Genomic DNA, 22,378 nt, shown 5'->3' on the forward strand with positions numbered 1-22,378 from the left:
TCTGCTCAGCAGGGAGCCTGCCTCCTCCCCCTCTCTCTCTGCCTGCCTCTCTGCCTACTTGTGATCTCTTTCTGTCAAATAAATAAAAATCTTCAAAAAAAAAAAAGTCTGTTATTCTAGTCACAATACTTATAATTTAATTTTTATTTTAATGTAACCTGTTTTTTTCTTTCTGGAAAGTTCTTATTCTCTTTATCCATTATTTTATGCAAATTATTCCACTTGCTGGGACATTTTCAGATTCTTATTGACTACTTTCATAATCACATTTACGGTTTCTAAGAGTTTTCCTTTTTTGTTCCCTTTGCATATTATGTTGTTCTTATTTTATGAACTAATTGCTTATCTCAAGATTTTTTCTTTCTTTCTTCTTTTTGTTTTGTTTTGTTTTGTTCTGTTTTGTTTTGTTTAAAGATTTTATTTATTTATTTGAGAGGGAGAAAGAGAGAGCACCCAAGAGCAGGAGGAAAGAGAAGCATATGGGATCCAATCTCAGGACACTGGGATCATGACCTGAGCTAAAGGCAGTTGCTTAACTAACTGAACCACGAGGTGCCTCAATTTTCTTTTTTGAGTAATAAGTCAAATATAGTAAACTGCACAAAATTAACATGGACAACTTGTTGAGTTTTGACATTTCTATACACCCCTGAAACTAGCTGCAATTAAGATAAATATACCACACCACCAAGTTTCTTTGTGCCTCTTTATAATTCCTCCTTCCTGTCTTTCCTTGCCACCTTCATTTCCCAGGTAACCACTGATCTGCTGTCACTAGAGTTTGTAATTTCTAGAGTTTTGTGTAAATGGAATCATATAGTATATATACTAGCTTCTTTCTCAAAGCATAATTATTTTGAAATTCATAATTTTGTTGATGTTTTATTCCTTTTCACTGCTGAGTAATATTCCATTATAGAAATATACCACGATTTGTTTATCCATTCACCTATTGATGGGCATTTGGGTTGTTTCCAAATTTTGCCTATTAAAAATAAAGTTGTTACGAATATTAATGTACAGATCTTTGTATGGATATGCTTTCATTTTCCTTGAATAAAAATCTAGGGGTAAAATGACTGGGCCATATGGTCGGTATATGTTTAATTTTTTTAAGAAACTACCAAACCTGGGACATCTAGGTGGCTAAGTCTGTTAAGCATCTGACACTTGATTTCTGCTCAGGTCACAGTCTTAGGGTCGTGAGATTGAGTCCCACGTTGGGCTCCAAGCTCAGCGGGGAGTGCTTGAGATTTTCTCCGTCTGCTCCTCTCCCAGCTCATGCGCATCCACTCACTCTCTCTCTCTCAAATAAATAAATCTTAAAAACAAACAAACAAAAAAAAACAAACCACCAAACTTTTCCAAAGTGGTTGTACTATTTTATATTCTCACCAGCAATATATGCTCCCATCCTTATGAAGGATTGTTCATTGACAGTATATAGAAATTCAGGTGATTTTTATACATTAATCTTATTCTGTAGCCTTGCTAATAAACTCTGCTTGTTAGTGTTGGTGCCTTTTTTGTCCATCACCTCAGTTTATGATCATGTCATTAGCAAATAATCACATTTTTACTTGTTCCTTTCCAATTTGAATGCCTTCTATTTAATTTTTTTGCCATATTGCACTGGCTAGAACCGCCAGTATAATGCTTAATACAAGTAATACAAGTAACTTGTTGCTGATCTTACCAGGAAAGCATTTAGTCTTTCATTGTTACGTTAGCTATTATGTTAGCTATATCTCCTAGATACCCTTTATCAAATTTGCAGTGTTCTCTCCTGTTTATAGATTGTTGAGAGTTTTATTAGAAGTGGATATTGGATTTTGTCAAATACTTTGTCTACATCTGTTAAGGTGATCATACAGTGTTGTGTTTTTTAAAGTCCATTAATTGGAGAATGATATTTGATTTTCTAGTGTTGAGCCAGTGGTACATTTCTGGGTTTTATGCATTCTGCACTTGGTCTTAAAGTATTATCCTTTTAAAGTAATAGCCTTGGGTTGATTTGCTAAAATTTTATTATGCATTTTTGCATCTGCCTCAATAAGGGATATTGGTCTATACTTGTACTTTCTTTTTTTTTTTTAATGTTTTGTTTATTTATTTGACAGAGACAGCAAGAGAGGGAACACAAGCAGGGAAAGTGGGAGAGGGAGAAGCAGGCTTCCTGCTGAGCAGGGAGCCTGATGCGGGGCTGGATCCTGGGACCCTGGGATCATGACCTGAGCTGAAGGCAGGTGCTTAACAACTGAACCACCCAGGCGCCCCTGCACTTAGAATTTCTTGATTTGGTCTTGGTATCAGAGTAATGTTGGCCTTACAGAATGAATTGGGAAGTATTTCTACCTCTTCAGATTTTCTGGAAGAGTTTATATAGGAGAATTGGTATCTCTTTTTGGGTAAGCTTTGGTTGTCTTTCAAAGAATTTCATCTAAGTTGTTAAATTTATTAGCATGAAGTTAATAACATTACCTTATTAGCCTTTTATGTATCTATTTATTTCTGTTTATTTATTTATTTTAAAGATTATTATTTATTTAGAGAAAACCAGTATGCATTTAGGGACAGGAGAAAGGGAGAAAGAGAATCCCAAGTAGACTGCTCTGAGCACAGAGCCTGAGGGAGGGTGGCTGGGCTTACTCTCATGACTGGAAGATCATGCCCTGAGCGGAAGTCAGGAATCAGACGGTTAAGGTTAACCGACTGAGCCACCCAGGTGCCCCGCCTTCTACATGGTATTCTGTAGTAATGTCATCTTTCCCATTTTGGTATCAGTAATTTGTGTTTTCTCTCTTCTGGCTCTCAGGCTGGCTGAGTTTATGAACACTATGATGTAATACTTTCTTAAAATAGAACCCAGCTTTTGTTTTGCTGATTTTTCTCTTTTTCTATTTCATTGATTTTCATTCTGATATTTATTATGTCCTTTTTTCTGCTTGCTTTGAGTTTCCTTTGCTCTTTTTCTAGTTTCTTTAGATGGTTGCTAAGACCATTTATTTGAGACCTTTCTTTTCTAATTTAGTAAGGGATGTTAGGAGCAAGAGGAAATAAATTCATACAGCCAGTCTGTTTGTTTGGATGCCTTGACCTTTTTTTAAAAATCAACTTTACTGAGATATACTTTACATGCAGTAAAATGTACCCATTTTAAGGATGCATTTTGCTGAGCTTTGGCAAATTTGTGCATCTGTGAAATCCATCACAACAGTCAAGATTAATAGAACATTCCCACAATACCCAAAATCTCCCTTGTGCTCCATCTCAGTCATTCTGTCCCTGCCCGGCTCCTGTGCTGGGAAAGTGCTGATTTCTTTTTGGTCACTATAATTAGATTTGTCTTTTCTAGAGTTTCATATAAATGGTGTTTGTGTTTGGCTTCTTTTACTTGGAATAATTTTTACATATTTATCCATGTTGTTGTGTGTATCAGTTCTGTAGTTTACTGCTGGATTTTTCCTTGTATTAATATACTGTAGTTTGGTCATTGTTGAATGGCATTTGTGCTTCTAGTCTTCGGCTGTTATGAATAAAGCATCTACGAGCAATCATACATGGGTTTTGTATGGATGTGTGTTTTCATTTCTCCATGGTAAATAATTAGGGGAGTGGAATTGCTGAGTCATATAGTGTTTGTATAACTTTCCCCAAAGTGATCATACTATTCATTGTGAGTTTTGTATTGCAGAAGCTTAGGTTCTTTTTTATATATATGCATATCTAGTTATTCTAGCACCATTTGTTGAAAAAGTTATCCTTTCCAAGGGTTTCTGAATTCTCTATTCTGTTCATTGGTATGCATGTCTATTCTTATGCCAATATTATACTGTCTTGATTACTATAACTTTATAGCAAGTCTTGAAATTATTTGGATTTCTATAATTTTTAAAAAAAATTAACTTAAAAAAAATTAACTTCAGCTTGTCAGTTTATTCAAAAACACCTGTTGGGTATTTCATTGGGATTTTATTGAATCTATAATAGATCATTTTGGGGAGAACTGACATCATAACAATACTGAGCCTTCTAATCTGTGAACAGGATATATTTCCACTTATTTATTGCCTTGTTAATTTCTGTCAGTAACATTTTGTACTTTTTTTTTTTTTTTAAAGATTTATTTATTTATTTGACAGAGAGAGATCACAAGTAGGCAGAGAGGCGGGCAGAGAGAGAGAGGAGGAAGCAGGCTCCCTGCTGAGCAGAGAGCCCGATGTGGGACTCGATCCCAGGACCCCGAGACCATGACCTAAGCCGAAGGCAGCGGCTTAACCCACTGAGCCACCCAGGCACCCACATTTTGTACTTTTTATTGTACAGATCTTGCATGTATTTTGTTAATTCATTCATTGATATCTCAGTGCTTTTTATAATTTAATGAACTGTCCAACCCATAAGTGTAGTCACCATCTGTCAACGTACAATATTACTAAAATATTATTTACAGTGTTCTGTATGCTGTACCTTTCATTTCCGTGACTTATTTATTTCATAAATGGAAGTTTGTACTTCTTAATTTCCTTTATCTGTTTCACCCATTCCCCCTCTCTTCCTGCTAGCAACCACCAGACAACCAAAGAACAACCAAAGTAGAACAACCAAAGTTTGTTCTTTGTATTTAAGAGTCTGTTTGAATCTTTTTTGTTGTTTCTGTTCATTTGTTTTGTTTTTTAGATTCCACATATAAATGAACTCATGATATTTGTCCTCTATCTTTCTTACTTCACTTAGTATTAGACCACCTAGGCCCATCGATGTTGTTGCAGATGATAAGATCTCATTCTTTTTTATGGCCAACTAATATTCAAGAGAGAGAGTGTATGTATATGTATCACATCTCCTTTATCCATTTATTATAGACAATTTGGTTGCTTCCATGTCTTGGCTATTGTAAATAATGTTGCAGTAAATATAGGGGTGCATATATATTTTCAAATTAGTGTTTTTTGCTTTCTTTGGGTAAATACCCAGAAGTGGAATACTGGATCATATGGTATGTTTAATTTTAATTTTTTGAGGAACTTCCAGTACTGTTTTCCATAGTGGCTGTACCAGTTTGCATTCCCAGCAGTAGTCCACAAAGATTCCCTTTTCTCCACATCCTCACCAATACTTGTTATTTTTTGTTGTTTTAGTACTAGCCATTCTGACTAATGTGAAATGATACTCATTGTGGTTTTGATACTTGGTAACATTTTAATGAATCCCTTAGGGTTTTCTGCTTTAACATGATGCTCTCTCCAAATAAGGGTAGTTTATTTTTTCCTTCCAATCTGTAGGCCTTTTGTTTCTTTTTCTTGCCTTGCTGCACTGGCTAAGACCTGTAGTACCTTAAGTAGAATATTAGCTGTAGGTTTATCATAGATACCCCATAGGTTTGAGGAAGTTCCTCTTCCCCTTCTGTTCATTTGGTTGAGGAAGTTCTCCTTCTGTTCTAAGGTTGGGAGAGTTTTCAGCATGAATGAGTGGTGAATATTGTCTGTTGAATTTTCTGCAGTTATTTAGAAGGTCATATAGTATTTCAGCTTATTCTGTAATGTGGTGTGTTACATTTATTGATTTTTGACTCTTAGGCTAACTTGCATTCCTGGATACACTCACTGTCCTTACTGAATTATCCTTAAGTTTGCTAATATTTTTAATAGTTTTTAATGTCTTATTTGTCTTGTTTATAAGAAGTTTTGATTTTTGGTTTTTCTTGTATTGTCCTCTAAGTATCATGGTAGTACTGACTTCATAAAATGAGTAGGGAGGTGTTCTTTCAGTTTATGTAGGATTGGTATTATTTCTTCCTTTAAATGTGTGATAGAATTTTATCAGTGAAGCCACTTAACCCTGGAGGGTTTTTATTTTTCTTTCTTTCTTTCTTTTTTTTATTTTCAGAATTTCTTTGAGTCCATTTCAATAATTTCTGTCTTACAAGGAATTTGCCCATTTTATCTAAGTTCATTATTTTATTGGCATAAAATTATTCATAATGGTCCTTTATTATTCCTTTAATTATTATAGGATCTGTAGTGATGGTCACTGTTTCATTTCTAATATTGGTAACTTGTCTTTTTATTTTCTTGGATGATCTAGTTAAAGGTTTATCAATTTTACGGATTTTTTTTTTTGCCCCCAAAGCAAATGTTTAGTTTCATATTTCTGTATTATTTTTGACTATTTCATTTTTATTCTTTTCTCCACTTTGTTGTTGCTTTTCTTCTATGTACTTTGGGTTTAATTTGGTCTTCTAGCTTTTTTATTTTTAAGATTTTACTTATTTGACAGACAGAGATCACAAGTAGGCAGAGAGGCAGGCAGAGAGGAGGAAGCAGAGTCCCCACTGAGCAGAAAGCCCAGGTGCGGGGCTCGATTCCAGGACTCTGAGATCATGACCTGAGCTGAAGGCAGAGCCTTAACCCACTGAGCCACCCAGGCACCCCTCTTCTAGCTTTTTATTTTTTATTTTATTTTTTTAAACACATTAAATTTTTTTTAAGATTTTATTTATTTATTTGACAGAGATCCCAAGTAGGCAGAGAAGCAGGCAGAGAGAGGAGGAAGCAGGCTCCCTGCTGAGCGAAGAGCCTGATGCGGGGCTTGATCCCAGGTCCCTGAGATCATGACCTGAGCCGAAGGCAGAGGCTTTAACCCACTGAGCCACCTAGGCGCTCCTCTTCTAGCTTTTTAATGTGGAAGGTTACATCACTGATCTGAGATCTATTTTCTGTAAGCATCTTTTTTTTTTTTTTTAAAGATTTTATTTTGAGAGAGCGTGCACGTGAGCACAAGGGGGGAAGGGCAGAGGAAGAAGCCGACTCCTTGCTGAGTGGGCCCTCCCCCACCAGCCTCTGTGCAGGGTTCAGTCCCAGGACTCAGATCATGACCTGAACCAAAAGCAGGCATTTAACTAACTGAGCCACCCAAGTGCCCCTTCTATAAGCATTTAGAGCTACAGTTTTCCTTTAAGTGCTGCTTAGGTGCATCCCACAGATTTTTATATATTTTCACTTTCATTTGGCTCAAAGCAATTTCTGTTTTCCCTTGTGATTATTTCTTTGACTTACGGGTTATTTAGAAGTGTGTTATTTAATTTCCAAACATTTGGGAAGGTTTTTTTTTTAAAGATTTTATTTATTTATTTGACAGAGATCCCAAGTAGGCAGAGAAGCAGGCAGAGAGAGAGGAGGAAGCAGGCTCCCTGCTGAGCGGAGAGCCTGGTGCGGGTCATGATCCCAGGACCCTGGGATCATGACCCGAGCCAAAGGCAGAGGCTTAACCCACTGAGCCACCCAGGTGCCCTGGGAGTTTTCATCTATCTTACTATTTTAGCTTAATTCTGTTGTGGTCAGAAAATATTCTTGATAATGAGTTCCATTCTTTTAAATGTACTGAGACTTATTTTTATAGACCAGCATATGGTGTGTTTGGTGAATGTTCCATGTGCACTTGAAAGTGTATATTCTGATGTTGGTGGAGTGTTCTATACATTTCAGTGAGGTTTTATATGTTGCTGGTGGTGTTCAGTTCTATATCCTTACAGATTTTCTAACTAAAAGAGGAGTGTTCATATCTCCACTCTAATTGTGGATTTTCCTGTTTCTCCTTTCACTTCTGTCAGTTTTTGCCTCTTGTATTTTAAAACTCTGCTATTGCATGCATACATTTTTAGGAATATTATATCCTCTTGATCATTTGTTTGTCCCCTTTTATCATTATGAACTTTTTTTCACTCTTAGTAACATTCAGTATTTACATTCTTTTTTTTTTTTTTAAGATTTTATTTATTTGACAGATCACAAGTAGTCCCCAGAGAGGCAGGTAGGGAGTGGGGGGGGAAGCAGGCTCCCTGCTGAGCAGAGAGCCCGATGCAGGACTCAATCCCAGGACCCTGGGATCATGGCCTGAGCCGAAGGCAGAGGCTTTAATCCATTGAGCCACTCGGCACCCCCAGTATTTACATTCTTAGTAATAATTCTGTTTGAGAGTCTATTTTGTCTCATTTATGTGGCCAATCCAGCCTTCTTTCCACTACTGTGTACATGATAGATTTTTATTTTTATTTTATTTATTTTTAAAGATTTTATTTATTAATTTGACAGAGAGCGAGAGGAGGAAGCAGGCTCCCTGCCAAGCAGAGGGCCCGATGTGGGACTCGATCCCAGGACCCTGAGATCATGACCTGAGCCGAAGGCAGAGGCTTAACCCACTGAACCACCCAGGCGCCCCATGATAGATTTTTTAAAAATCTTTTTACTTAAAGGCCGCCTGGGTGGCTCAGGTGGGTTAAGCCTCTGCCTTGGGCTCAGGACATGATCTCAGGATCCTGGGATCAAGGTCCGAATCTGGCTCTCTGCTCAGCGGGGAGCCTGCTTCTCCCTCTCTCTCTGCCTGCCTCTCTGCCAACTTGTGATCTCTCTCTCTGTCAAATTAATAAATAAAATCTTTTTAAAAAAACTTTTTTTACTTTTAATCTAGCCATATCTTTGTGTTCTAAAGTGGATGTCTTAGGGCGCCTCACTTGGTTAAGTGTGGGATCCTTGATTTCAGCTGAGGTCGTGATCTCAAGGTTGTGAGATGGAGCGTCTCCTTGGGCTCAGGTGCTGGGTGTGGATCCTACTTAAGATTTTTCTCTCTTCCTCTTTTACTCCCTTTGCCTCTCCCCACTTCCTCTCTAAAAAAAAAATAGTAATAATAATAAAATTAAGTGGATGTCTTATAGACACTATATTTCTTTTTTCCAGTCTTATATAATCTCAGTGTTTTAATTTGTTAGTCCAATCAGTATGGGTGGTTTTAAATCTACCATCTTATTACTTGTTTTCTGTTTGCTTATCTGTTCATCTGTTCTTTGTGTCGTCTTTCATCTTTCCCTGGTCTTTTTTTTTTTTTTTTAAAGATTTTGTTTATTTGACAGAGGTCACAAGTAGACAGAGAGAGAGGCAGGAGGGAGGCGGGTGGGGGAGGGGAAGCAGGCTCCCTGCTGAGCAGAGAGGATTTGGGGCAGCGATCCCAGGACCCAAAGGCAGAGGTTTTAACCCATTGACCACCCAGGTGCCCCTGGTCTTTTTTTTCCTTAAGTATTTTTTAGTATTCCATTTTATCTCCATGCTTGATTTATTACCTATACCTCTTCGTTTTATTTTTAGTGCTTGTTAGGAGAGTAGTAGTTCTCGAAGTTTTTGTTCTCAGGACCCATTTACACTCTTAGAAATTCAGGACCCCAAAGTTTTTGTTGGCGTGGGTTACATCTATCTATACTCAGTCATATTAAAAGTTATAACTGAGGGGCACCTGGGTGGCTCAGTGGTTACTGGGTGGCTCAGTGGTTAAGCCTCTGCCTTTGGCTCAGGTCAGGATCCCAGACCCTGCATTGGGCTCTCTGCTCAGCAGGGAGCCTGCTTCCTCTCTCTCTCTCCCTGCCTGCCTCTCTGCCTATTTGTAATCTCTGTCTGTCAAATAAATAAATAAATAAATCTTAAAAAAAAAAAAAAAAGAACTGAAAAATTGTTTAAATATTTATTAATATATTTAAAAATAGACTCATTGCACGTTAACGTAAATAATATGTTCTTATTAAAAATAACTTTTTGGGGGGCACCTGGGTGGCTCAGTGGGTTAAAGCCTCTGCCTTCAGCTCAGGTCATGATCCCGGGGTCCTGGGATTGAGCCCCATATCGGGCTCTCTGCTCAGCGGGGAGCCTGCTTCCTCCTCTCTCTCTGCCTGCCTCTCTGCCTACTTGTGATCTCTGTCAAATAAATAAATAAAATCTTTAAAAAAAAAAAAACTTTTTTAAAAAAGTAATCTCTGTGTGTAACATCGGGCTTGAACTCACAACGCTGGAGATCAAGAGTGGCAGGCTTCACTGACTAATCCAGCCAGGGGCCTCTAAAAATAACTTTTTTTTTTTAAAGAAGGGTAGGAGTAGAGGGAGAGAGGAAATACAGAGCCCGAGACAGGCTTCATCTCACAACCCTGAGATCATGACCCGAGCCAAGATCAAGAGTCCAACGCTTAACTGACTGAACCACCCAGCCGCCCCTAAAAATAACTTTTTTAAAACAAAATCAAAACTTTGGGGAGATGAATGGCATTGATTTACATTTTTTGCAAATCTCTGTTAATGTCTGACTTAATAGAAGCCTGCTGGATCCTTATATGTGGTTCTATACTCTGTGTCATGTCATATAGCCTCTTGAGAATTCCATGGTACACTTGAGAGAATGCAAGTGGAAAGGACAAATAACATCTTAGTGTTGTTGTGAAAATAGTCTTGACTTTTAAAGCTCAGAAGGGGGTAGAGGGACTCCCAGGGACTCTAGAACACACCTTGAGAACTGTGATTCTGTTGTTTACAATATGGATCTTTTTTTTTTTTTTTTTTTTTTTTTTCTAAGATTTTATTTATTTATTTGAGAGAGAGACAGTGAGAGAGAACATGAGCAAGGAGAAGGTCAGAGAGAGAAGCAGACTCCCCGTGGAGCTGGGAGCCCGATGCGGGACTCGATCCCAGGACTCCGGGATCATGACCTGAGCCGAAGGCAGTCGTCCAACCAACTGAGCCACCCAGGCGTCCCTACAATATGGATCTTTAACCTCCCAGTCCACCTTTAAGTAATACACCACTTAGCATATAATGCAAGGCCCTAATTAACAATACACTTCCAAATCTCCATTCTGTGTTTTTTTTTTTTAAGTTTATTGATTGATTTAAGTAATCTATACACTCGATGTGGGGCTTGAACTCATGATTTGAGGATCAAGGGTTGAGTGCTCTTCTGACTGAGCCAGCCAGGTGCCCCTCCATTCTGGTTTTTGTTTTTTTTTGTTGGTTTGTTTTTAAAGATTTTATTTATTTGACAGAGATCACAAATGGGCAGAGGGGCAAGCAGAGAGGAAGAGAGGGGGAAGCAGGCTCTCTGTGGAGCAGAGATCCTGATGTGGGACTCGATCTCAGGACCCTGAGATCATGACCCGAGCTGAAGGCAGAGGCTTAACCCACTGAACCACCCAGGTGCCCCTCCATTCTGTTTTTTATGCTATTGTTTGTATACATTTTACGTATACATACATGTTTAAGCCTTCAACATACTAAAGTTATCTTTTAAAGTTTTTTTTTTTTTTAATGAGGAAAAGTCCATTTTTACTCACATATTTACCATTTTCGTGCCCTTGATTCTTCATCTGTTATTTTCCTTTTTCCTGATGAATTTTTAGTTTCTTGTAGTGCAGGTTTGTTGGCAATGAAGTCTCTCTGCTTTTGTTTTATTTACAAAGTGTTTGTTTTACCTTCATTTTAAACTTTTTGTTTTGAAAAATTACAGACTCAGAGACTCACAAGACGTTTCTAGGTTCACCTCAGTGGTTTCCCTTCTGTCAAGAATGACAGTTCTGAACAGTCTGAAAACAGTTGTTTCATATATTTTGCCCAATTTCTACTTGCCTACAGTGGGAGGTGAGCCCATTCATCATGCCTAGAAGTAGAAGTCTCACTTTGATTGTTTTTTTTTTTTTTAAGATTTTATTTATTTATTTGACAGAGAGAGAACACAAGTAGGCAGAGAGGCAGGCAGAGAGAGAGGAGGAAGCAGGCTCCCTGCTGAGCAGAGAGCCCGATGCGGGACTCGATCCCAGGACCCTGAGATCATGACCTGAGCCGAAGGCAGCGGCTTAACCCACTGAGCCACTCAGGTGCCCCTCACTTTGATTGTTAATGGAAATCACAAGCCGCAGTGGTTCTGTACATTCTACTTTTGCACTTGGCATTGCTGTTGAGCATGTTCATATGTCACTCACTAGCCTCCATCTAATACATCACTTCAGAAATGAGCTAAATAATATATATAATAATATATATAGGGACGCCTGGGTGGCTCAGTGGGTTAAGCAGCTGCCTTCGGCTCAGGTCATGATCCCAGCGTCCTGGGATCGAGTCCCACATCGGGCTCCTTGCTCTGCAGGGAGCCTGCTTCTCCCTCTAACTCTGCCTTCCACTCTGTCTGCCTGTGCTCCCTTTCGCTCGCGCTCTCTCTCTGACAAATAAATAAATAAAATCTTTAAAAAAATATATATATATATAATACACTAATTTTGTGTGTGTGTGTGTGTGTATATATATATATATATATATATATTACAATAATGCCTATTTCTTTCTTCTGTTTTTTGCCCTGTCTGCAAGGAAAATCAGTCAAGATTTGCACTAGATCGTTGCAGTTTTGTTGACCTAGAGGTGACACATTTGCATTCTTGTTTTCCACTTAATCTTTTTTCCTTTTTATTCCTATTAATGTATTTATAAAAGCAGTAGCCTGCACCCCTATAAGCATATTTTATTCTCTCTTTCCCTCTTCATTCATTTCTCTGTGTTAGGTATTTTTTTGATTGCAAGGAATAGAGACCTTGTGATTGCCTTTAAGTAACTGAGTTTAAGGATTTACAGAAGATCAGACAACGACATAGCCAGTTCTTACAGTAAAAAAATCAGCCATAGATCCGTGCTCCATGCCCCCTCAGAAATGGATGCCTCTGTTACCTATTCAGGTTTTCCTTGCTGAGTTAATGGTTCTAATACTTCTAATCTTTCTCTGTGACCAGTGCTTCTGCTGCTCTCTCTTAGCTGTCTCACGTGTGTCCATTCTCCAAGTCCTGCCTGTGTGCTCTTCTCTCTCATTCTCATTCCTAAAGCTCGCAGTCACATTCCGAAGGAGAGTATCTGATTTATTCACTTAATGACCTGTTGGTGCCAGGCCAGCTCGTGGGTCATGAGTCAGCTGAGAGATTCTCTGTTCGTGGGTCTTGTGCCACACTTAATTGAACAGGGTCATGTGCAAAGTATGGTGACATCTAAAACCTGGCAGAAGGGTCACTGGTAGAGCATGTGTTCAGCATCTTCCATTCTTCCTCCTCCTTAACAGTCGATTGACCTAACTTATTAGGGACAGTTATTAGACTGAATTGTCCCCAAAACTAGTCAGCTACATATTTATAGATGAAGGTTTAGATGAATTGCTTATCTCATTCCTGTAATGTTAAGGTTTTTATTTTCTCTTTCATTCTTAGATGAATTTCATTCTTAGGCACAAAACAAAGGACAGTCTTTGCCACCTTTTAGCCACAACTTAAAATAAACCCATGGTACTGATTGTTGGTCCAAGAAAGCCCATCTGTTAGAGACTGTGAAGAGAAAATTCAAACATTTCCATTCTTGTTAGCATCTCTAAATTTGGCAGAGGAGATAGGAGCCATGAGCTGAAATAAGGTTTTTGGATTATTAGCTCCACCTGGGTTTGAATCCCGGCTTTCCCATTTATAAGATGATAGATGAGTATCTTTTTTAAGCTCCAGTTTAATCATGAATAAAATGGAGATCATGGTATTTGCCTCGTGTGGTGGTTAGGATTAGATGATAGGATGAATACAAAGCATTTAGCAAAGAGCCTGGCACATAATACATGCTTGATGTAGATCATTAAGTCTTACTAAAAAAGGTTACCCTAGTCCATCAGTAAGTTCTTAGTGCTAAGGAAAAGTAACATTTCTTGGTGCATGAGCTGACACCTGATCATTGAGCACTTGTTCACTCAGCACTGTGCGCCGTACCAACTGTATACAAGAGACATACTGTGATGTGATTCTTGCCTTCTCATCCCCACTATGATATGTCAGTCCTGGAAAAATTTTTAAGGAAACTCAACTCGATGATGGTATTATACTGTTAGAATTCAGGCTGTTACTAACTGTGTGGCCTTGGGCAGATTGTTTCTCTGTCTTCATCTGTGAAATGGGGGAAATACTTCAGAGGATTACCATAACAATGAACAGATGCGTTTATGTAAAGCTCATAGGATACTGTCTGATGGCAGTGGTAAGTGCTATATGCAAATTTCTTCTGCTAGATTATGACTCCTAGCAGATTAATACTTGAAGCCTCCTTGGGCTTAATCAACCAGGTTTTTTGTTTGTTTGTTTTTCTTTTTTTCCCTTTGAGTTTAAAGTGAATAGGTTTCTTTGTAGGGGGCGTACAGTAGTAGATCGTTAGCCTCCACCATCAGGGCAGTTTTATAGAATCTAGCTGGTAAGAGATGAGTGAGCTGATGGACATGGTCTACAGATAATCTTGTTTTCATTTTGAGATTGGATACCACAATATCTTATCTTGTCAGCCCTCCTTTGGTGATGCTTAGGCTGGAGAAACATCTCGAAAGTGCTACAAAGCTGGTTTTTCCCCCTCACTGAAATGTTTTTTTGCAGACCTCAAATGATTGGGGTGCTCATTATGTGAATGTAGGATATGGGAAAGGCAATTTGATTTGAGACCTTTGATTTTAACTCAACAGGCAAGGGATTTTCTAATCTAAAACTACTTCCCTTCTTAAAGGAGAAATTCTTTTCTGATTTGTATTTTCTTCTCAAGAAGTGAGATTAAGGGGCACCTGGGCAGCTTGGTTGGTTAAGTGACTGCCTTTAGCTCAGGTCATGATCCTGGAATCCCAGGATCAAGTTCCCCATCGGGCTTCCTGCTCAGCAGGGAGGCTGCTTCACTCTCTGACCTTCACCCCTCTCATGGTCTCTCTCTCCTATCCTCTCTCTCTCTCTCAAATAAAATCTTTAAAAAAAGAAAAAAGATTAATATTTTTTCTTTCCATATTAGTGAGATTGAACATCTTTTCATTATGTTTATTGATTATTTGTATTACTTTCTGAATTGCTTATTCATGTCCTTTGACCTCTTTTGTTTTTGAGGAGATCACTCCTGTAGAGTGAGCACATTAAAACTTCACCAGATATGTTTCAGATGTATTTTTCATTTTGTCATTTGTCTTCTTTTACTCTTGGGTATACTTTTTTAGCTGCACAGAAGCTTGTAATGAATCTATGTTTTTCCTGAAGAGTATCATCTCGTTATGGTTAGAGAATTTCTGCTGAGTGCTATGAAACATGTCATAGTATATGTGTAGACTGAGCCACTTAATAAACACTTTTCCTTACAGAACGGTGATTGATTGTCACATGATTCGAAGAGTCTTTGCAAACTGACGTAGGTGTGAAGCTCTAACACCGTAGCAATAGCTAGCACATACTGCACAACAGCTTTGTGTCAGGCACTATACTAAGTCTTATATGTACTGCTTCCTAATGTTCAGCTTCATGCTAGATAGTATTATTGTCTGGATTTCATAGATGAGTCGAGTGGGCCTAGAAGAAGTCAAAATGATTTGCCCAGGATCATAGAGCTAGTTAGTGGCTGAATTGGAATTTTAATTTAAGTCTGTCTGACTTCAAGGTATATACTTTCTCTGCAAAGCTGAACTACTTAAGGCCTCCAATAAATTAGACTGGTCCTTAAAGTTAAGTAAATATCTTTTACCAGAACCGGAAAAAATGGCCCGTAGCTTTAGTTCAACTGCTTTTGGTTTCTGAGAGCATAGTGGAGAGGATACTGAGCAGTGTGTGTGCTAGGTAAAAGAAAAGTCTCTACTGTCCAGGGCAGTGGTTTTCAAGGTGTGGTTTCCAGGCCAGCAGCATCAGCATCACTTGGGCCTTTCTTAGAAATGCAAAATCTCAGGTTCCACTGGAGACCTACAGAATCAAAAACTCCGGGATTGGGGCCCAGTAATCTGTTTTATAATACTTCTGCTGATTATGATGCATGTTAAAATTTGAGACTCACTAGTCTGGGGAAGTTATTTTGTTTTCTCTAATCATAATTTTTGTTTTTGTAAGCTTCAACCTAAATCCCAGCCCTGAAGTGCAAAATTAACATTATCAGATGATGGCAAAAGTATGAAGTTAGACAGGAGCCAGTTTTGAGTTTGGTTTAGTGAGCATTTAAGGCAAGTCCACCTCCCTGAGCCATAGTTTCCACTTTCCAAAAAGATGTTAATAACATTTGTCTCCATATGAGATTTTTTTTCTTTTTTTTAGAATTAGGTAAGATAGTATATGAAGTGCATAGCACCTTGCCAGGCTCCCAGGTGCTTGAGAAATTGCCTCCAGCAATTTTTCTTATTTAGCAAAAAGCCCCCATTTGCCTTCTGTTCTCAGCCTCTCTCGTTTCTTAAACGTATTTTGCTGTCTTGTATCTCTGGACCTTTGTATTAGCTATGTCTCTTGGATACCTGCACCCCTCGCCCCCTTACCTCACTAACTTCTAGACATCTTTTGATTCCTGCTTCCGGTCTACCTCCCCTGTAGAGGGCTTTCTCAAACCCCTGCCCTCCAGTCTCTGTGCTCGCACAGGAACCTGTGTTTCTCTAGTCATTGCACTTATTGCAAGTTTTGGAGTTGCCTCTCTCCTATATAAACTTCATGAGCGCAGATACAGCATCTTTACCACCATATTCTAGAGATCAGTAAACTTCCTCACACATTGTAGGAGCTAAGTGTTGAATGAATGAATGGTGGCTGTCATTATTGCTGCTCCATCATTATCATCATCATCATCATCATCGTCATCATCTGAGAGCAAGCTCCCCTCCCTGGCTTACAGTTTTTGTGCTGACTGGTTGTGATAATCATAGATAGTATTAGAACCAGTGCCTGTTCTCTCTTGCCCTGAAAGCACGTGCTTTGACGTAGGCTGACATGGGAGTTCACTGAGCTGCTTCCTAACCACGATCCCTCTGTGTCACAGGTGCCTTGGGGGAACTGTATGCCCTGATGGGTCAAGTTCATCATATGCAGAGCCCAAAGTGGCAACATCCTTCGGACCTCACCATGAGGTAAGTGGGTGATTAGGAAGAGAAGGAGAAAAAGCGTAGAATTGGGCTATAGGAAGAATGGTAAAGGAAGTTGGGTTGTGATGATCGTTTAATTCCAAAGGTGGGGAAAGAAACAGGAGAGTATAATGAAATAACTGAGCTGAGGGCCGCCTGGGTCGCTCAGTCAGTTAAGCGGCTACCTTTGGCTCAGGTCATGATCCCAGAGTCCTGAAATTGAGCCCCGCATCAGGCTCCCTGCTCAGTGGGGAGCCTGCTTCCCCCTCTCCCTCTGCCTGCTGCTCTGCCTACCTGAGCTCTCTATCTGCTACCTATCTCTCTGTCAAAAAATAAAATCCAGGGGCGCCTGGGTGGCTCAGTGGGTTAAGCCACTGCCTTCGGCTCAGGTCGATCTCAGGGTGCTGGGATCGAGTCCCGCATCGGGCTCTCTGCTCAGCAGGGAGCCTGCTTCCTCCTCTCTCTCTCTGCCTGCCTCTCTGCCTACTTGTGATCTCTCTCTGTCAAATAAATAAATAAAATCTTTAAAAAAAAAATAAAAATAAAAAAAAAATAAAATCCTTAAAAAAAAAAAAAAAAACTGAGCTGAAATCCAGGAAATGGTGGGGTCCATTACTAGCTTTGCAGTTTGTAACGCAGCTGTATGATTTTGATCAAGTCATGCCACTTCTTTGGTCCTCACATCACTAAAACTAATATGTTGGACTAACTGATGTCAAAGGGACTTTCTGTTCTGGAATCTTCTGGATTCTTGATGTAGTGTGGTTTTACAGATTTATTCAGTTACTTTGATCCAGTTACTGAAAAACCTTAGAGTCATCTTTGACTCTTTTCTCACCCCGTATTCAGCCCATTAGCAAATCCCATAAGCTCTGCATACAAAATATGCCCAAAACCTGACCATTTCTCATCATTTTCACTTAGACTATTGCAAATCTCCTAAATGGTCTCCCTGTTTCTGCTTTTGCCTGCCATTCTTAACTCAGCAGCCAGAGAGGTTCAGATTCTTTTCTTTGTTCAGAATTTTCCAGTGACTTCCCATCCTCACCATTCCCTATAAGGACCATGGCCGGGGCTGATGTGGTTAGCTCACTGACCTCACACCTACTCTTCCCCTAATCACTAATCACATGGACTTCCTTGTTTGTTTGTTTGTTTTTTAATTTAATTTTACTAGCCTTTTTTCCCCCCATTTATTTATTTATTTGATAGAGTTCACAAGTAGAGAGGCAGGCAGAGAGATGGGGTGGTGGGGGAGCAGGCTCCTTGCTGAGCAGAGAGCCCGATGCGGGGCTCGATCCCAGGACCCTGAGATCGTGACTTGAGCTGAAGACAGAGGCTCAACCCTCTGAGCCTCCTAGGTGCCACGCTATTTTTCAAATATGGCACACATGCTTCCACTTCAGGGCCTTGATACTCTGTTTCCCCTGTAGTTGCCAAAATCATAGCAGGTCTCAGAAAGAACAGTATGATGGGTATTAGATGAATCCTAGAGACAGGTGTGAATTCAAATCCAGGCTCTTCTACCTACTCCACTTTATGACCTTGGACAAGTTATTTAACCTGAGACTCCGTTTCCTGACCTGTATAAGATATTAATGAGAGTGCTTTTCTGTTAAGATTGTTATTAGCATTAAACGAAGTGAAGTATTGAAAGAATTCAGCAAGTACTTCATATAGGGCTAGATAAATGTAATAAAATGTTAGTTATTTTCAACTCTGGTTACTGACAATGCCTGTGGAGATGTCTAAAAATACAGATGTCCAGGCACTGCCTTCAGGGGATTCAAAGTCATTAAGTTAGGGGGTGGGAGCAAGAATTTTTACTTTTAAAAAGCTTCCCAGGGGGTTATTAGGAACAGCTGGAGTTGAGAATGAGATCAAATTATCTCAGAGTGTCTTATTCAGAACCCTAGCCTAAAAGACTAGGGTGATTAAAGGAGAAGCTCAAGAAGCTTTACTTTGAGTCCTTGCTATTAATTATTCAGTCTCTAAACTTACAATGTGATACTCACATGATGACTTACCTTCTCTGGGAATTTTACTCTAAAATTAACTGCTGTGTCCTGAGCAACCTTGAGCTGTATCAGACAATGAGGTCCTGTTGGAGGTACAGATCTGGTACAACCAATGAAATACAGATCCGGTTTTAAATGTTTCTTGAAGGAGAAAATATTTTTTCCTACTGAAACATTATTACAGATTATATATTAGGTTTTCTTAACATTCATGTATATGGCACATACCACCATAATGCCTGTGTGGCAGCTGGCTTTGGGAGTTGGAAGAAAATAGCACTTACATTGTGACTTTCACATAAATAAAATGTTGTATAAATTTCTAAAATTGTCAGGATTGAAATGTGAAATTAATATCTGATATCCCAAAATAAAGATACTCTTTTTTTTTTCTTTTTAAGGATTTTTTAAAATTTATTGAGAGAGCATGAGAGAGAGAGCACAAGCAGGGGGAAGGGAGTAGAGGGAGAAGCAGACTTTGCGAAGCAGGGAGGTTGACGCGGGACTTGATCCCAGGACACTGGGATCATGACCTAAACTGACAGCAGACACTTAACTGAGTGAGCCACCCAGGTTCCCGAAAGTAAAGATATTCTTAAAATAATTGCCTCGGCCACTTTTCTGTGTACAAATAGCCATTCCAGCTGAAACCCTCATCTTTACTATTTTCGTTTTCTTTTTCTCTTGATAGAAACTACGCTAGGTTCCGGCAGAAACCTCTGCAAAGATGCAGTCTGACTCAGTGGGTCGACAGGAACATGGGAAGCCAACATCGATTCCAGCGTGTCCTGGACTTACAGTCAAGTCCATTTGTCTCATCCCATCAGCAGTGAAGGGCCCTATCCTATTCAGAGCAGCATCTCATCTTCTGCTCTTTTGTGCTTTGTAGATTTTGAATTTTATTTTTCACAAGATTTTTATTTAAAGAACTTGTCACCTTTTGGAAATTTCCATTGCTGACTTGAAATTTTTTTGTATAAGGTCCTTCTTGTTTGTCTGTGTGCATGCGTTTAAGCACTGTCACGTTTTAATTTTTTTATTTAAATTGAAGGTGGCCACTTCTTGAAAGCCAGCATTAGGCCAGAATACTTAGGCTCAAGCAAAGCACCCACCTCAACACAGAGGTGATGTCTATTTCTTGTGCTGAAAAGAGAACCATCTTTTAATCTCCTATAAGGAAGAGATTACCAGGCTGCAAGCCAGTGTTAATTATTGCTGACGACTTATAAATGGACATAAGTCACTTTTAACAATGCCTCTCACTTTTTTATTTGAATCTCTGAGTACTTGCGAGTATTTTAAAGTTGGTAATCCAGGACATTTGAAGTAGGTTGGAGCAGGACAAAAATCCTGTTGTTGAAAGGACAAATTAAAAGTGTAAATCTTCTCTCCTTTTTGTACCTTACTAGCTGCCTTTATTTTCTTGCCTCCCCCCTTCTTCATTAAATGTGTTTTGCACAATAGGTTTACAAATCTTACACATCTTAACTGATGGAAGACTGCTGACTAACCCTTGTCGATTTGTGGTCTTGTTTGCCTTTCCTTAAGGATTTTCCTTCTTTTTTCCCCAGTGACCATTATGCTCCTTAGGTTCTATTGGTGTGTTCCTGTATCCTGTTAAGCCTAGATATGCCTCCTAAGAACAGCCTCCCTGCTCTCTTTATTAAGAGCTTCCCACCCCGAGTCCTAACTCCAGGACAGGCCAGAAAGTTACTGAGGTGTGAGTTGGTCTTCAGTTTCATCTGCTCGACTCCCAGCTCCACGTATCAGTTGCTGTGTCAGTCAGTCAGCTCTGGCCTGTCAGAGGGACTTGGGAGAGCCACTATTTTGTCTCCATTGATAGAGAGGTGCCTTCAGCTTCCAGATGTTACCATCTCATTTGGTCAAAGCTCTGATACATAGTTGGACAGAACTGCTGTCGTGCATCCTAATGTGGTTGCGATTGAGCCTGTGGACGAAGCATTACCCGATGCGAAGGTTTGGTATTCTAGATTGAGATGTCAGACTTTGTGCCGCCATCCTCGGGGATGTCTGAGGAGTTCGTTATTTTTCTTTACAGATGGCTCTAGACAGATTTGGGGAGGCTTTGCAGTCTGGCATTCATGCTGATGGCCACCCTCCGTGAAGGCTGGACACACGGTTGCTGTAGCGCCACCAGTGGTACTGGCTAGCTGCCTCTTGTCTGGTTTTGTTTTCATCAGCCCCACCTTTGTATGTGAGAAACCCATCTTAAACACCCTACCCTGCTTTAGAAACTGACTTGGGAAAGGTTTGGTCATTCAGGCCATCGATCATCTTAGAGGGACATCCCCAAGTGTTTACTGTTTTTATGTAGGTGAGGATTCTCTTTCTTGAACATTGGGTTTAAAATCTGGGACCAAATGCAGAGAAGTTCTGTTCAAAGGCAAGAGTCAAAATGTGTGATTTCAGTTGGCATAATGGACATTTACTGCATTAGTCACTTCTCCAGGTTTCCCTCAGTTAGCATGATGGAGTAAGATAAGCAGACATCTACCTTTGGAACCATAGCATAATAAAAATTAGTGGTAGCAGGAATAACTAGTGTTGTAGCTGTCTAGTTCCCCACAGAGTGGGGAACCCAAGGAGCAAAGGACAGCATTTTGCTTAAGCTCATGTTCCTGCATTCCTGGTAAAGGAGGGTTTAAGTCTGAATGTGTAATGGCAGCATTGCCTTTCCCAAATGAGTGACGGGTTAACTAGAAAATGTGACAATCACATTTCCTCTTTGCTCAAATAATTCTGTTTTTCCAAAGCGTTAGCAGCTTAATTAAATCTGTTGGACTGGGGGAGGAGAGAACTGTTCTCTAGCGGTTAACACGGTATTCTTTAAGAAGGAAAAAAAAGCCAAAGATAACTCAGTATTAGGCATGTTTGCCTTGAAGATGGTAGTAGGTAAAATCTGGAGTTTTAATCTGTTTTTAAAGGTTCCTATCTCATACTTGGTGTTGGGTTCTCAGTCTAGTAGTTCATGAGTTCTTGCTGTATTTTATTTGAGTAAGGGTTACGTGCACTTAACTGCCTACCTAACTTTTTTCTTTCATGAGGTTCATGATGACATTCTCACCACAGAGGTCTTGACAGAGTTAAAACATGCTGTTTATGTAGTTTATTCATAAGAGCCTGCAGTAAGCTTGTGCAGGCTTAAGGGACTGGAGTTGTGAGGATCAATTACAAAACTAAAGTTTGGTGCCTCCTCTTTATCATGTTTTTTCCCTTGTAGCAGTTGTGTTTAATGTCATTAAAGAGAAATAAAAGTTCTTTTTGTGGCATATGTACTGTGGCTGTCTGTTGCAGGCTTTGAAGGCAGTTTCTTCCTCTTCTTGCGTAGGCAGGTTAGTGGGGTCTGGGCGGGGGTGGCAGTTAGTAGAAATGCGGTACTGGGGAGGTGAGGGTGCATGCTCCCTGTTCTTTTGAGGGTAAATTACAGTGTTGAGAAAGACCTTCCAGCAGTTAAGAAATGTTGAAATTGATTGGGAATTTGCAGCTACATATAGTGCATGTCAGGAGCCTGACACAGGGAAAGCCTGAAATATCACGGTGCTGCTGTTTCTGCAGAGAGGGGAGATAGCTCAGCCCGATCAGACAAGGCACTGCCTTCCATTCCTTCCCGTGGCCGTGCAGTTGACCTC

At 39.6% G+C, this 22,378-nt stretch overlaps 1 protein-coding gene across 9 annotated transcripts in view; it reads left to right on the forward strand.

Moving 5' to 3' along the window:
* Positions 1-22,020, forward strand: part of S100PBP (S100P binding protein) — a 55,177-nt gene extending 33,157 nt beyond the window's left edge. For 8 of the 9 annotated variants that reach the window (XM_059377139.1, XM_059377137.1, XM_059377134.1 and 5 more), the window contains 2 exons: positions 16,629-16,716; positions 19,420-22,020. In XM_059377139.1, coding sequence (XP_059233122.1) covers positions 16,629-16,716; positions 19,420-19,561 — 230 coding nt within the window. In that variant the 3' untranslated portion in view covers positions 19,562-22,020. Of the gene's footprint in view, positions 1-16,628; positions 16,717-19,419 lie in introns of those variants that run through there. The other variant, XM_059377141.1, reaches the window with a different exon arrangement.
* Positions 22,021-22,378: the final 358 nt, after the last annotated feature.

The sequence above is a fragment of the Mustela nigripes genome, chromosome 14 (genome assembly GCF_022355385.1).
Source record: "Mustela nigripes isolate SB6536 chromosome 14, MUSNIG.SB6536, whole genome shotgun sequence".
Classification (NCBI taxonomy): domain Eukaryota; kingdom Metazoa; phylum Chordata; class Mammalia; order Carnivora; family Mustelidae; genus Mustela; species Mustela nigripes.